The sequence below is a fragment of the Muscardinus avellanarius genome (genome assembly GCF_963383645.1).
Source record: "Muscardinus avellanarius genome assembly, chromosome: 4".
NCBI classification, from domain to species: Eukaryota; Metazoa; Chordata; class Mammalia; order Rodentia; family Gliridae; genus Muscardinus; species Muscardinus avellanarius.
In genome coordinates this window covers 81203110-81218135 of record NC_137789.1, presented here as the reverse complement: position 1 = coordinate 81218135, position 15026 = coordinate 81203110, and the positions used below count along the sequence as shown (strand labels likewise).

Below are 15026 nucleotides of genomic sequence, written 5' to 3'. Positions count from 1 at the left end.
CAAGATTTGGAAATATTTAGGATAAAAAATAATTTTAAAAAAATGAAAACACCAGTTAAAAGTGGTGAGAATCAGCTGAGCATGGTGGTGCATACCTGTAATCTTAGTACTTGGGAGGCTGAGACAGAAGAATTGCAGGTTCAAGGTCAGCCTCCACGATTTAGCAAGGCCCTCTTCAACTTACTGGGAACCCTTTCAAAATAAAATAGGGCTGGGGGTATAGTTCAGAGGTAGAATGTCCCTGGGTTCAATCCCCTGAACTTCTCAAAACACGATGAGAATCTCAAAAGAGCGTATGGTGGAACCAACCAGGAACCACTGCTTAGTTTGTCCCCTCGCTGTCCTTTGTAAGGACTGGGGTTGTGAACATTTCTAAGGGCGGTGGGGGTGGGGGAGATGCAGCATGGATAACCACAAGAGCCTTCCGCCTTGGGAATGATGAGGACAATCAGTCCTATTTCCTTAAATTTCAGAGGACTTGATTCCACGATTCCACTAATTTTATAAAACTTCTTGTGGAAAGACTCTTCTCCTAATTAAGTTGCCTGAGAAAACTGGGTATGTTAACATCCTTTTTTTTTTTTTTTTTTTTTTTTTGCAGAACTGGGGACTGAAACCAGGGGTATTCATTCTACCTCTGAGCTATGCCCCCAGCCTGATTTTTAATTTTTTAATTTTTTTGGCACTGGGGATGGAATATAAAATAGGTCTGGGAGTGTAGCCTGGAGGTAGAAGGCCCCTGTATCCCATCCCCAGTACCGCCAGAAGGAAAAAAAAAAAGTCAAATAGAGCCAGGCATGGTGGCACATGCTTGTAATCCCAGCATTCGGGAGGCTGAGACAGGAGGATCGCGCTTCATGGACAGACTCAGCTATTTAGTGAGGCCCTCTGCAATTCAGTGAGACCCTGTTTCAAAATAAAGAATAAAAAATCGGACTGAGGGTGTAGCTCAGAGGTAGAATGTCCCTGGGTTCCATCTCCAGTACCACAAACAAAACAAAAAAATAAAAGTCAAATTGTGTAAGGCTTCTAATGAAAAATCGCCAGCCAGGGTCTCACCTGTTGAGGCATCTCAAAGAAATCTACTTTCTATCTGCAGCTCATAGTTCTAAATAGTATACTATTTATTTTTTCAGCACTGGGGTTGGAACCCAGGGGCATTCTACCTCCTAGCTTACACCCCCAGCCATTTTTTTATTCTTTATTTTGAAACAGGGTTTCAATAGGTTGTCGAGGGCCTAAGTAGCTAAGGCTGGCTGCGAACCTACGACCCTCCTGTCTCAGCCTCCTAAATACAGGGATTACAAGCATGTGCCTCTACACCTGGCTGTAAATAGTATACTATTAAATATTGAATAAAATGAGTTTTTATTTTACTTGTTACTAATGAATATGGTCACATGGCTCAACATTCAAGAGGTATGAAGAGGTACCAGATGATAGGTGTCGCTTCCTGCTCTCTCGCCATACAATTTGCACCCTACAGCCAACTGTTGTTAGCCATATCTACTCCGGATACCTTACAGCAGTGGGATCACACAGGTCTTGCCCTTCATATCTGGCTTGTTTCACTCAGTGTGAGGTCTTCAAGGCCATCCTGTGCTGTGGCATGTCACTGTGCCCCTCCTTTTTTTTTCTTTTTTCAGTACCAGGGATGGAACCCAGGGGCATCTGAACTACACCTCCAGCCCTATTTTTTATTAACCAGGTCTCACTGAGTTGCAAAGGGCCTCGCTAAGTAGCTGAGGCTGTGAACCACGATTCTCCTGTCTCAGCCTCCCAAACGCTGAGATTACAAGTGTGCGCCTCCACGCCCGGCCTCTGTGCCCCACTTTTTTATGTGGAGTCCTTCTCCTGGCACCCAGTCCTCTGTGCTGAGCTCTGCCCAGCCCCCTCTGGGCCAGGTGCTCCTGAGCACGGAGCTTCTCCATTCAGTTTGCTTTAGTCCTTTTTTTGTTGTTATAGTGGGGTACCTGAGATGGGGTAACTTAGAAAGGAAATAAGTTTACTTTGGCTGAAAGCTCTGGAGGCCGAGAGGTCCAGCATAGCACCAGCATCTGGCAGGGCCTGGCTGCTTCAACTTGAGGTAGAAGATAGAAGAGAGAAACAGGCTCTCCTGGTAACGCATGCGATCTCAAGAACTAGGACTCACTCCAAAGAGATCATCCATCCCTCCTAACGACCTAGACACTTAAATGTCCCACTTTCCAACACTGCCATTAAGGTGCCCAATTTAAACGAACACTGTGCAGTGGTGTATGGCTGTAATCTCAGCACTTGGAAGGCTGAAACAGGAGGATCACAATGTTCAAGGCCAGCCTCAGCAGCTTAGCAACAGCTTCAGCAACTTAGTGAGATCCTGTTTAAAAGTAAAAAATAGAAAGGGCTGGCAGCTGGGCTCAGACGTAGAACACCCCTGGGTTTAATCCCCAATGCCAAAAAAGTACATATATACTTTTTCAGCTGTTTTTTGAGGACACACCATATTCAACCCATAGAGTTTCCCCAGGGTCAACTTGGGCACTGCCAGGCAGGCTCTGGGCACCATCCCGTCGGTAGCCATTGGCCTCACCCTCCCTGTGGGGCTCTGGCCACTCCAGTGGGCCCGCTGGCAGGTCTGCTGGGATGGGCCACTCTGCCTGCTCTGGCCTCTCTGTAGCATCCTGGCTGTGCTTCCTTCCTCTCGGCTGCCAGATGTTCCTTCATTTCATCAAACATAGAGTTTTTTGTTTTTTGTTTGGTGGTACTGGGGGTGGAAACCAGAGGCTTTCTACCTCCGGGCTCTTTTATATTTTATTTGGAAACAGGGTCTCACTAAGTTGCTGAGGCTGGCTTCGAACCCGTGCGATCCTCCTGTCTCGGCCTCCCAAGTGCGGGGATTACAAGCGTGCGCCACCACGCTCGGCTCAAACATAGAGTTTAAGTTTCTATTTCTTGTTCCCTTCTCTGTCTTGGGGTGAAATATAGGGGGTGGGGGGGAATGGGAAGAAGGCAAAAGATCCCCATTTCAGTATCAACAACCAAAACTGTGATTATATTTCCATATTAATTTTATAAAGAGAAAAGAGGGGTCCCTGCATTTGAAGGTTTATTTGGTTTGCTGGTAAAAGAAGTTTGAAAATGACAAAATGTTCTTAAGCATAAATCTTTTCCAGTTGTTTCTATCAGATATATCAAGCATTTTAATACCATGTATGACAAACATTTTTAAAAATCCATCCTACTGCAAAAAACAAATTTTTCCCTTCTGGAAGAACTATTATTGGGTGGGCAACTATGATTGTAGGGTAGTCAGTTCTTACGTACGCACGCACACACGCATGCACAGGAGCCCTGTATTTTTTTTTTTCCAGCACTTGGGATGGAACCCAGGGGCATTCTACCTTTGAGCTGCACCCCCAGGTCAATTTTTTATTCTTTATTTTGAAACAGGGTCTCACTGAGTTGCAAAGGGCCTCACTAAGGAGCTGAGGCTGTCCTTGAACTGAAATCCTCCTGTCTCAGCCTCTCGAATGTTGGGATTACAGCGTGCGCTGCCATGCCCAGCTATCCCCAACTTCTTTTTAATCTCTGTTACCACACTGTCCTCCTTCCTGGGCTCCCTTGCCAACTTGTAGATTATGCTAACTCCTGCTCACTCCACATGCCACCTTCTCCCCAACACCTCCCCTAGTCAGGGGTGCGTGCCCTGGAGGACAGCACTGCCCCTCAACCATCTCTGCACCCCTCAGAGCCTGGTGCTGTCTCATGGCCAATGGTGATTATCAACGTGCTCGTTACATATAAGATCACCAGCCAATGTATATTTCCTTTTTTTTTTTTTTTTTGCAGTGCTGGGGACGGAACCCAGGGACATTCTATCTCTGAGCTACACCTCCAGCCCTATGTTTTAATCTTTATTTTGGAATAGGGTCTCACAGAGTTGCAAAGGCCCTCACTAAGTAGCTGAGGCTGGCCGCAAACCGGGATCCCTCCTGTCTCAGCCTTCCAAATGCTGGGATTACAAGCCTGCGCCACCACGCCCGGCTTAAAAACAGGTTATTTCTTTTCCAATTTATCCAAAGTGATATGCAACCAAAATCCCTCGTAAACAAAGTGATGCAAATCTATTTTTTGGCTTCAGGTGACGAAAATCAAATGAAATCTTCCATTTACACAAATTGAAAATGGTATTTCAGAAGTAGATGTGAGGAAAAATAATTCATCAGATGAACAACTTTCAACGGATAAGAACAATTATAAAGTTTGCTGCAACTTTTTTATTTAAAAAACAAGAGCTCAGCCAGGTAGGGTGGTGCATGCCTGTAATCCCAGTACTTGGGAAGCTAAAACAAGAGGATCATAGGTTCGAGGACTGCATCAGCAAGTAATGTGACTCAACCTAGCCTAGGCCCTGTTTCAAAATTAAAATAAAAAAGCCAGGCATGGTAACACATGCTTGTAATTCCAGTTCTTGAGAGGCTGAGACAAGAGGATCAAGGATTTGCAGCCAGCCTCAGCTACTTAGTGAGGCCCTGTTTCAAAATAAAGAATAAAAAATAGTACTGGGAGTACTTGGAAACAGAATGCCCCTGCTTTCAATCCCCAGTACCACACACACACACACACACACACACACACACACACACACGCAGAGTTCTTCCTTCTGCTCCGCTTTTTTTTTTTTTGGTGGTACCGGGGGTGGAACCCAAAGGATTTCTACCTCCGGGCTATACTCCCAGACCTTTTTTATATTTTATTTGGAAACAGGGTCTCACTAAGTCGCTGAAAGCTTCACTAAGTAGCTGAGGCTGGCTTCGAACCCGTGCGATCCTCCTGTTTCAGCCTCCCAAGCGCAGGGATTACAAGCGTGTGCCACCACGCCCGGCTTCTGCTCCGCTTCTAACGCAAGTTTCTTTGGCTCTAGGGAGAACCAATGCCGATGTGATGACCGCCCTGTCCCAGGGTTACCGCATGCCCCGCGTGGAGAGCTGCCCGGAGGAGCTCTACGAGATCATGAAAATGTGCTGGAAGGAAAAGGCGGAGGAAAGGCCAACCTTCGACTACTTACAGAGCGTCCTGGATGACTTCTACACAGCCACAGAAGGGCAGTATCAGCAGCAGCCTTAGCACGCAGGGAGCCGCGGCGTCCAGGGATGGCCGCCTCACTGAAGGAGAAAAGGAGTTCCCTGGATGCACTGGTCATCGCGTGTGCTGGGATCTGCTGCGCGGAAGAACGCGCTGGGGCAGCGGTGCTGGTCTGCAGGCCCTGCCCGGCGATGCAGCGCGCCCGGCCCTCAGCTGGGCCTTGGCTTGCACCTCCTGAGAAGAAAGATCTGCTCTCTCCAAAAGCGCACCGCAGCGCCCTTACGTTTACAATCCGATGTGCGCCTCCAAGGTCCAGAGGCCATTCGACGCTCCCCAGGAGGGGCAGGAATAACTCATTTACAAGGCCAAGATAACCAGACACACAGCTGACTTTGTATTTTCTCTATGCTTTGCCTTACTTTAAAAAAAAAAATTACTAACCCAACCTACTCGATTTTACAGGTGAATTCAGCAGCTTAAAAGTGCCTTCCCCAGATTTCAGTGTTTTTGTTGTTGGGTCCTGTTCCCCACTCCTCCCAAGTCCCAGACTGTTGAAGGTTTTGTTGAAGGTTTTGTAGCAGCGCTGGGCCTGAGCGCCCCCTGCAGGTGAGTCATTGACAGCGCGGCAGCGGCCAGGCTCCCCTAGAAACATAAGCATTTCCCTTTGGCTTCAAATGATTTGAACATTTAAGGATCAAATATTAATTTTAGTTGTGCTCTAGAAAGCAAAAATGCCATAGTGGGGGCTCTTTTATGATTCACCAATCTTTTCTAGACTGTATAAGATGAATGCAAGACTATTTATAGCTAAGGATATGAAGGAAAATAAGTGACCAAGAAAGAATGCTCTCGAAGCAGCTAGGCAAGAGATTTGAGTTTTGTTTACTTGATTTTTCTACTGTAAGCTTTCAGCAGAAACTGCGATGTCACAGCCTTTTACTTATGCTGTTATGTATATATCTAATAATTATATTTTTGATCTTATTTTAATATACCTGGCTCAATAACACCTTGGGGTTTTTTTTCTTCTTCTTCTTCTTCTTGTGTTTGATATTTTTAACCTATGGTCAGTGTAAAACAATAAAAGCAAGGTAATGGGGGGGGGGATGAGAAGTGACTCCATGTAGCTGCATGATAAACACTTGGTGAAATTCTACCATCCTCTTTGACTGCTTCAACTTAGAAAACTCGAGGAATTGACCAGGCTTCGTTGCCTGAACAGCCCTTGAAGGGGGCCATGTATGATTTGCTTTTAAATAGGCTTTTCAGGCTCCATTAACATTTTATTTGTTATGATTCATTTCAGCTCTGGGAGTCAAAGGGAAGGGATCTACTTTTATTTTATTTTATTTTATTTTATTTTATTTTATTGGCGCATCTGGAGATGGAACCCAGGGGCATTCAACCTCCGAGCTACACCCCCTGCCCTATTTTTTATTCTTTATTTTGAAACCGGGTCTCACTGAGTTGCAGAGGGCCTCACTGAGTAGCAGAGGCTGTCCACGAACTGATCCTCTGGTCTCAGCCTCCCGAATGCTTGGATTAAAAGTGTGCGCCACCACGCCCGGCAGGGATCTACTTTTAAATGAATTTTAACTTCTCTTTTTCCTGTGTGATTGTTGAAATGACCTTTCTGAAGTATTCTGATTCTTTGTTCACAAGTGCCATGTTCACAAATCTAGAATACTATTATATATGTCTGCACAACTGGTTACTTGGCTTTAATGGTAAGTTTTCTACCTATACCCTTCTATTCAAATTTTACTTCAGACCACATCAGTTAACAAATACATTGCATGAAGAGGAAGAGTAAAGAATCCCTCAGCCATCCAGGTACAGTGGCACATACCTGTAATCCTAGTACTTGGGAGGCTGAGACAGGAAAATCTCAGGTTCAAGGCCAGCCTCAGCAACTTAGACCCTGTTTCAAAATAAAGAGTAAAACAGAGCAAAGATCTATTTTAGAAATAAAACACTCCTGGGTTCAATACCTGGTATAAAAAAAACAACAGAAATAATCTAGATGGGTCAATATGGAATCTTAATACAGCACTTTGAGAACCAAAGTGGCCTTTTCTACAGCACCACGGGTAGACACCATGTCATATAGCAAGAAAATCACCTGTGAGTTTTGGTTATTACTAGCTTTACAGTGTGTGTGGACAGTAAGTCCTTAATTCCTTATCTGCCACCCTTAGAATCATATATATTTTTAGTTTCAGGGTTTGTTTGTGTGTGTGTGTGTGTGTGTGTGTGTGTGTGTGTGTGTGTGTGTGTAGTACTGGGAATTGAACCTAGGGGCATTCTATCTCAGAGCTACATCCACCCTACTTTATTTTGAAACAATCTCATTAGGTTGATGAGAGCCTTGCTATTTCCTGAGGCTGTCCTTAAACCTCTGATATTCCTGTCTCAGCCTCCCAAGAACTGATATTACAGGCATGTGCCACCACGCCCAGCTTGAGGGTTGTTATTTTTAAGATTAATAAGATGAATATACTAGAAATTTAGAGGTAAAACCTCAGTGAACACTGAGGAAGAAACTTTTAATCAAATAAAACTTTTCTGCATAAAATGCCTGAATATTTACATTAAGCAGGATGGACATAGCCTAAGAATAGATTCAGACTGATTTTTGCCACTGAATGAGCCCTCTAAAGACCTCCTGGGTTTTGGAGCTTTGTGCCTTTCAGCATGGTGGAATGGGGACGTAGACCTGGAACCTTGACAGGTTGAAGAATGTGCAAGGCCTTTTTGTGCCCATGTCGTATTGGATTCAAATGAAGCACATCTAGTTGGTAGTTGCTCAAAACTCATCCTAGGCAGCAATATTCAAAGATGCAAAATATCAAGCCAGCCGGGCGTGGTGGCGCACACTTGTAATCCCAGCATTCTGGAGGCAGAGACCGGAAGATCTCAGTTTAAGGACAGCCTCAGCTACTTAGGCCCTTCGCAACTCAGAGAGACCCTGTTTCAAACATAAAAAGGACTAAAAAATAGGGCTGGGGGTGTAGCTCGGAGGGAGAATGTCCCTAGGTTCCATCCCCAGTAACACACACACACACACACACACACACACACACACAGAATTAAACCAGACATGGGATACACTTGGAGGGACAAGGAGCCATCCGGAGCTAATACATGTATGTTTCTTAATTGGTTGAAAGTTGAGAGACAGCACTGAAATCTTTTCAAACCATTTGCACTGTCAAAGAATTTGTGTTTTGTTTGTTTGTTTTTGGCGGTATTTGGGTTGGAACCCAGGGGCATTCTACCTCTGAGCTACACCCCCAGCCCTATTTTTATTCATTATTTTGAAACAGGGTTTCCCTGAGTTGCACAGGGACCCACTAAGTAGTAGCTGAGGGTGTCCTTGAACCATGATCCTCCTGTCTCAGCCTCTCAAATGCTGGGATTACAAGCGTGTGCCACCACACCCAGCTTATTCTTTATTTTTGAAACAGAGTCTCACTGAGTTGCATAGGGCCTCACTAAGTAGCTGAGGCTGTCTGCAAGCCACGATCCTCCTGTCTCAGCCTCCCGAATACTGGGACTACAAGTGTGCGTCACCACACCTGGCCAAAGAGTTATGTTTTGAATCAGTTTGTTTTGTTTGTAAAACTTTTTTTAATGTCATCTCCCTAGCCTCCTTTCTTTAGACACTTCACTGTGGATCGAGTTCCCTCGGGCAAACAGTGCTCCTTCCCATGCAGCTTCGTGGAGCATGTCCTGGTGGCAGGAAGAGCAGCAGAAGTTTGAGGATGCAAACATCCAGTCTCAATTGTACAACACTGACATGAGGGAGAACAAGAAAACTGTTCAAAGAAAGGAAAAGGCATAAAGTGTGGCTCTCAGGGGCCACAGATTGCAATGTCCTACATCCAGTAAGTTATGTCACAGGACTTGTGTCTTTCCACAGTGTCCCAAGGTTTATTCAACACTCCAAGGTTATAGCACACAGGAAATTATTAGAAAATCCCCTAAGTTAAGCTAGTGTCTGATTGTTGAGAGGCTGTTTTGCCAAATCCAATTATCTGTGAATGAACATCAAGTTATATACACTTCACTCTAACAATCCTAACTAGACTAACACTTCTGCAATCATGGCGAACAACTACACTAGGCAATATACAATCCTATTATTCAAGCACTTCAAATACTTAGCAAAAGACAAGCTACAAACAAGCAGGGGGAGGGGATATAATGAACCGAGTCTGTGAGTGGAACAGGAGATTCTGGAAGTTGGGTCCAGGCAGCAAAGGCTGAAGAGTCACGCTGATCCTCAGCCAAAGAGCAGGACCAGTCACTGGATCGGAGCTGTACACACGGCAGACTCATCATGGCATAAGCAATAGTTCAACATGCTGAGTGCCAGAAAGGCTGCTGTTCTATAAGGCTTCTGTAGGTGCTGTCAGGTGTCTTTGGCAGGCCTCTTGAACCTTACCAGATACATGTCAGTAACCACAAGTGTATTGATGATATAAATCTATCAGATGTAAGAAGAAACTACATGATCCAAGGGTCCATTATTGACCGCAGCACAGATGTACTGGCCTGAGCCACAGGCTGGCATGCCCAAGCAAGTTGCTTATGAATTCTTGAAGTTGTTTTATATCCCATGCTCTATAGATCAGGGGATGTCATTGGGAGGAGAATGAAGAGTGGGTTAGAGGAACAAGCTGTAAAGAAAAAAGGCTCTAAAGAAAAAAAGGCTTCCTAAAATAAGTGGCATTCAAAGCCAGGCGTGGTGGTGCACGCTTGTAATCCCAGCATTTGGGAGGCTGAGACTGGAGGATTGCAGGTTCGTGAACAGCCTCATCTACTTAATGAGGGCCTTTACAATTTAGTGAGACCCTGTTTCAAAATAAAGAATAAAAAATAGGACTAGGGGTGTGGCTCAGAGATAGAATACCCCTGGATTCCATCCCAGTACCGTAAATAAATAAATAAACAAACAAATAAATAAAAGTGGCATTTAGGGTTGGCCATGAAGAGTTTATAGCTGCAAGCAGCCAAAAAGACATGAAGATGCTTGAAGAAAGGATACAGTGAAGATGGAGGAGGTAGGACAGTGCAGACACATCAAAGGACAGGCCACCCAGACTGGTAGAATGAAGGCTGAGCATACATGCCCCAGAATCCTGTGGAAGTTTCATTATAATGGACCATGGGTCCCACCCCAGGGCTTTGGATCTGCAGTATAGGTCTGGGGTAGGACCCAAGAGTGACAGCTGATCTCATGGTCCTGGGCCATCCTTTGAGGCATCCTTTTTTTTTTTTTTTTGTGGTACTGGTGTTCCAGGAAGCTCTTCTACCTCTGGGCTACACTCCCAGACCTATTTTTACATTTTTATTTGGAAACAGGGTCTCCTAAACCAGCGCGCGCGGCTGGCTTCAAACCTGCGCCATCCTCCCGTCTCTGCCTCCCAAGCACTGGGATTACGAGTGTGCGCCACCACGCTCGGCATGAGGCATCCTTTGAGACCCCTGGGTGCCAAGGTGTCCAGAAGCAGGGGGCCCTGGTAAGCCAGACAAGGATGAAGCATGGCACTGCAGGTGAGGAGGGGACCTCGGAGCAGAATGATGGAAGCGCTGTGTGGCTGAGAGATGACCTCCTAAGAGGAGCGTGCATGAGTGTCGGGAATCCAGCCCGACAGCTGACGGGGCTTAGCGAGATGGATGATGAGTACCGACGACTCGAACACAAACCCATGAGTCGGGAGTCAAGTCAAGCGAGATCTCATTATTTCTCTCCAAGCAGTCCTATATATAGCACCAAGCCACGAGGGGAATTCCCATGAGAAATAGCCTAGCCTATCCGGGATAAAGATCACTAGCACGTAGTTTACAGCCAATCCCAGGCCAGTACATGAGCCATCCATGTGTGCGGAAAGCTCCTTTAAAGGTAGAAAGGGAAAAACCGCTCAGTCTCCCCACCCATAATGAATGGGGAAACCACGCCTTCCTAGCTTCCTCCAGGCACCATCTTTGCCCCTTTTTGGCTGAATAAAGTTTTGCCTTAGGCCGTAGGCCGCTCAGGCCGAATCTCCTTAGGCGCTGTATAGATACGCCCCATCAGGGTTGTGCCACGGACTCCAAGGCCACATTTCCTGGCCCTGCTTGTGCTCAGCTGCAAAGTGGGGGTTCTAGATGCTTATGTCATAGGGTTACTATGAGGAATTGATGGAAAATATTTTATCAGGAGCCAAGAAATAATGAAATAATGTTTATGATATATAGACATGAAATCAAGATTTTTTTTTTTCTTTTTTGCGGTACTGGGGATGGAACCCAGAGACATTCTACCTCTGAGCTACACCCCCCTCCCTATTTTTTATTCTTTCGAAACAGAGTCTCACTGAGTTGCAAAGGCCATCACTATGTAGCTGAGGCTGTCTGCAAACTGCGATTCTCCGATCTCAGCGTCACTTAGAGGTAGAATGCCCCTGGGTTTCATCCCCAGTACCAAAAAATAGAATAAAACATAGGGGTAGGAGTGTAGCTTGGAGGTAGAATTCTCCTGAGTTCCATCCCCAGTACCACAATAAAAACAAAAACAAAAAACAGAGTCTCATTAAGTTACTGAGGTTCTTCCTAAATTGCTGAGGCTGGCCTTAAACCTGCTCTCTTCCTGTCTCAGCCTCCCAAGTACTGGGATTACAAGTGTACCATTGCACCCTGTGTTTTTATTTTTATTTTTTGCTGTGCTGGGGATCAAAGCCAGGGCCGCACACATGCTAACCAACCAAGCACTCTTCTACTGACCTTTTTTTTTTTTTTTCCCTACTTTTTAGGCCACCTACTTTCAGTATCTTGTTATAGGAGTGCTAGAAAACTAATGCAGCACCTAGTAGTCCTGTTGGATTTTATTTTATTTTATGTTTATTTTTATGCTTTTTTTTTGCAGGTCTGGGATGGAACCCAGGGGCATTTGACCTCTGAGCTACACCCCCTGCCCTGTACTTTATTCTTTATTTTGAAACAAGGTCTCACTAAGTAGCTCAGGCTGTTTCCGAACCATGATCCTAGGGTCTCAGCCTCCTGAATGCTGGGATTACAAGTGTGCACCACCAGGCCCAGGTATTTTTATGCTTATGTTAACAAACATCCCCACTTCTGATGTTGATTTTTTTTTTTTTTTTTTTTTTGCCTTACTGGGAGTGGAATGCAGGGGCATTCTACCTCCAAGCTATACTTCCAGCCCTATTTTTTTATTCTTTATTTTTGAAACAGGGTCTCACTGAGTTGTAGAGGGCCTAAGTAGCTGAGGCTGTCTGTGAACCACAATTCTCCTGTCTCAGCCTCCCAAATGCTGGGAATACAAGCATATGCCATCATGCCCAGCCTGATGTTGATTTAAATATTCAAATTATAACCCTAAAGAAATAAGTAGAAAATTCAATTTTGGAGTTGACAGATATGTTGAACTGTGTCCTCCCAAAACAATGTGCTAACAACCTAGTCAGATGGGTGTGGTGGCACACACTTGTAATCCCAGAATTTGGGAGGCTGAGACAGGAGGATCATGGTTTGAGGACAGCCTCAGTTACTTAGTGAGGCCCTTTGCAACTCAGTAAGACCCTGTTTCAAAATAAAGAATAAAAAAAATAGGGCTAAGGGTGTAGCTTGGAGGTAGAATGATTCTGGGTTCCATTCCCAGTACCCCCCCCCAAAAAAAAAAGAAAGAAAAAGAAAAACAACCTAGTCTCCATGCCTTTACTTGAAAACAAGGTGGAACATTGAAATTGAGCTGGGGAGTCGTGAAGGAGGTAAATACCAACCAGGTTATCAAAAGTGGCTTTAATCAGCCTAATAAACCAGCACCTTTGGGTGGGTCTACCGGCTGTGGGGGAATGGATGATGAACCATGCGGTCAGTAGAGTCAGCCAGTATTCCTGGTCGGTGGGCAGAGTCACGTGGCAGAGAAGTCAGGATATTATATAATTGGTCTTGGTGTGGGGCTAGAATGCCGGTCCTCTTGTGACAACTGTAGTCTCGTGACCTCTGTAGTCTTGCAACCTCTGGAGTCGGCCTCGCAATGACAGGATTCTCGAGGCAACTGGATTCTTGAAATATCTCTGCTTCTGGCTTCCCAGGTTCTGCCTTTTGTCCCTGCTGCAGGGTCCCGTGGGGGAAACGGGAATACCTGACCTATCACAAGGTTGAGCCAGGTGTGGTGGTGCACGCTTGTAATCCTAACATTCAGGAGGCTGAGACCAGAGGATCACAGTTCACGGACAGCCTCAGCTACTTAGTGAGGCCCTTCACAACTTAGTGAGACCTTGTTTCAAACTAAAGAATAAAAAATAGAGCAGGGGTTGTACTTCAGAGATCAGATGCCTCTGGGTTACATCCCTACACATACCAAAAAAAAAAAAAAAAAAAAAAAAACCAAGGTTGTTACAGGTATAATTAATTGAGATGTGGTCATAGTAGAGTAGGTTAGGCCCCCACTCTGATATGGCTGGCATTTTTATATGAACATGCAGAGAGACAGATACACACAGAGGAAAGACTATGTGAAGAAGGGAGAAGATGGCCATCTACAAGCCAACAGAGACCTGGAACAAGTTCTTCCCTCACAGCAAGGCATGCCAATCCCTGATCTAAGACTTCTGCCTCCAGACCTGTGGGACAACATATATCTGCTTCTTAGGCCACCCACTTTCAGTATCTTGTTATAGGAGTACTAGAAAACTAATGCAGCACCTAGTATAATTAAAGAAGTAGTTGATGAAAGAGAAAGTTGTGGGAAACTGAGAACTAGGGAAAATCTGCAGTTAGGAAAAGCATAGCTGGTACCTTGGTTTGGAAGTGTTTCCCAAACACCCATGTGTTGAAGGTTTGGTCACCATCCTGTGGCGCCACTGGGAGGTGGTGAAACCTTAAAGAGGAAGGGACTAGCAGAAGGAAGTTAGATCCCTAGGTAAAGGCCTTGAAAGGGATACTGGGACCCTGACCCTTCCTGTATCTTTTTGCTTCTGGCCACTGTGAAGAGAACAGCCCTCACTCAGCATACACTTCCACCATGATGTGTTACGTCACCACTGGCTCAATGCAACAGGGCCAAGCAACATAGACTGAGACCTCTGAAACCACAAACCAAAATGCACCTTTCCTCCTTCTAAATGGATTCCCTTGGGTATTTTTTTCTTTTTCTTTTTCTTTTTCCTTTTCTTTTCTTTCTTTCTTTTTTTCTCTTCAGGTCTGGGGATGGGATTCAGGGGTATTCTACCTCCTTAGGCCTTATTTTTTTATTTATTTATTTTGAAATAGGGTTTCACTGAGTTGCAAAGTGCCTCACTAAATAGCTGAGGCTGTCCATGAACTGCAGTCCTCCTGTCTCAGCCTCCCAAATGCTGGGATTACAAGTGTAAACTGGGCCACCACATCTGGCTCCCTTGGGTATTTTGTTACAGTAACAGAAAACCCAACAACAAAAAAAGATAAAGGTTGCTAAACAGGAACTAAAAGAACTAAGTAGCATTCTGTCCATGTCATTACACCAAAGGCTGCAAAACAAGGATTGGACTTCTCTCCCTTGAGAGTCCAGGGATGAGGATCCATGGAGGAATGGGTGGGCAGCAATGTGTTTAAAATGTAGGACCTAGGACAGAGGGAAGATGGCGGCAGCTTCGGTCACCACTGCAACAACAATAGCTGGCAGTGGCCAAATAGGACAGGGATTCCTCTGAGAAACCCTGGACATCAGATTTGGTTTAATATCTGATCAGAACAATATGTAGAGACATTAATAGCCATGACTTCCTGACTAAAATATAAGAAAGAAGAGACAGACCAAGATGGAAGAGACGGTGATGGCAGTGGCCACCAGTATTTGGGAGAGGTAGATAAAAGCAATCCAACCTGCCTTGAACTGTTGGGGAGAAATCTCCCCCTCCCACCCAAAAAGAAGACTGCTCCTGCCCCACATGCTCAGGAATTCTGGACAACAT

The 15026-nt window shown here is 45.1% G+C and overlaps 1 protein-coding gene across 2 annotated transcripts in view; it reads left to right on the top strand.

Annotated features, from left to right (window-relative positions):
* The window catches only part of LYN (LYN proto-oncogene, Src family tyrosine kinase), a gene marked incomplete at both ends in the record, with an annotated part of 63269 nt that extends 58160 nt beyond the window's left edge, over positions 1 to 5109 (top strand). For both annotated transcript variants that reach the window (XM_080694468.1, XM_080694469.1), the window contains one exon: positions 4907 to 5109. In XM_080694468.1, the coding sequence (XP_080550594.1) occupies positions 4907 to 5109 (203 nt within the window). The remainder of the gene's footprint in view (positions 1 to 4906) is intronic.
* Positions 5110 to 15026: the final 9917 nt, after the last annotated feature.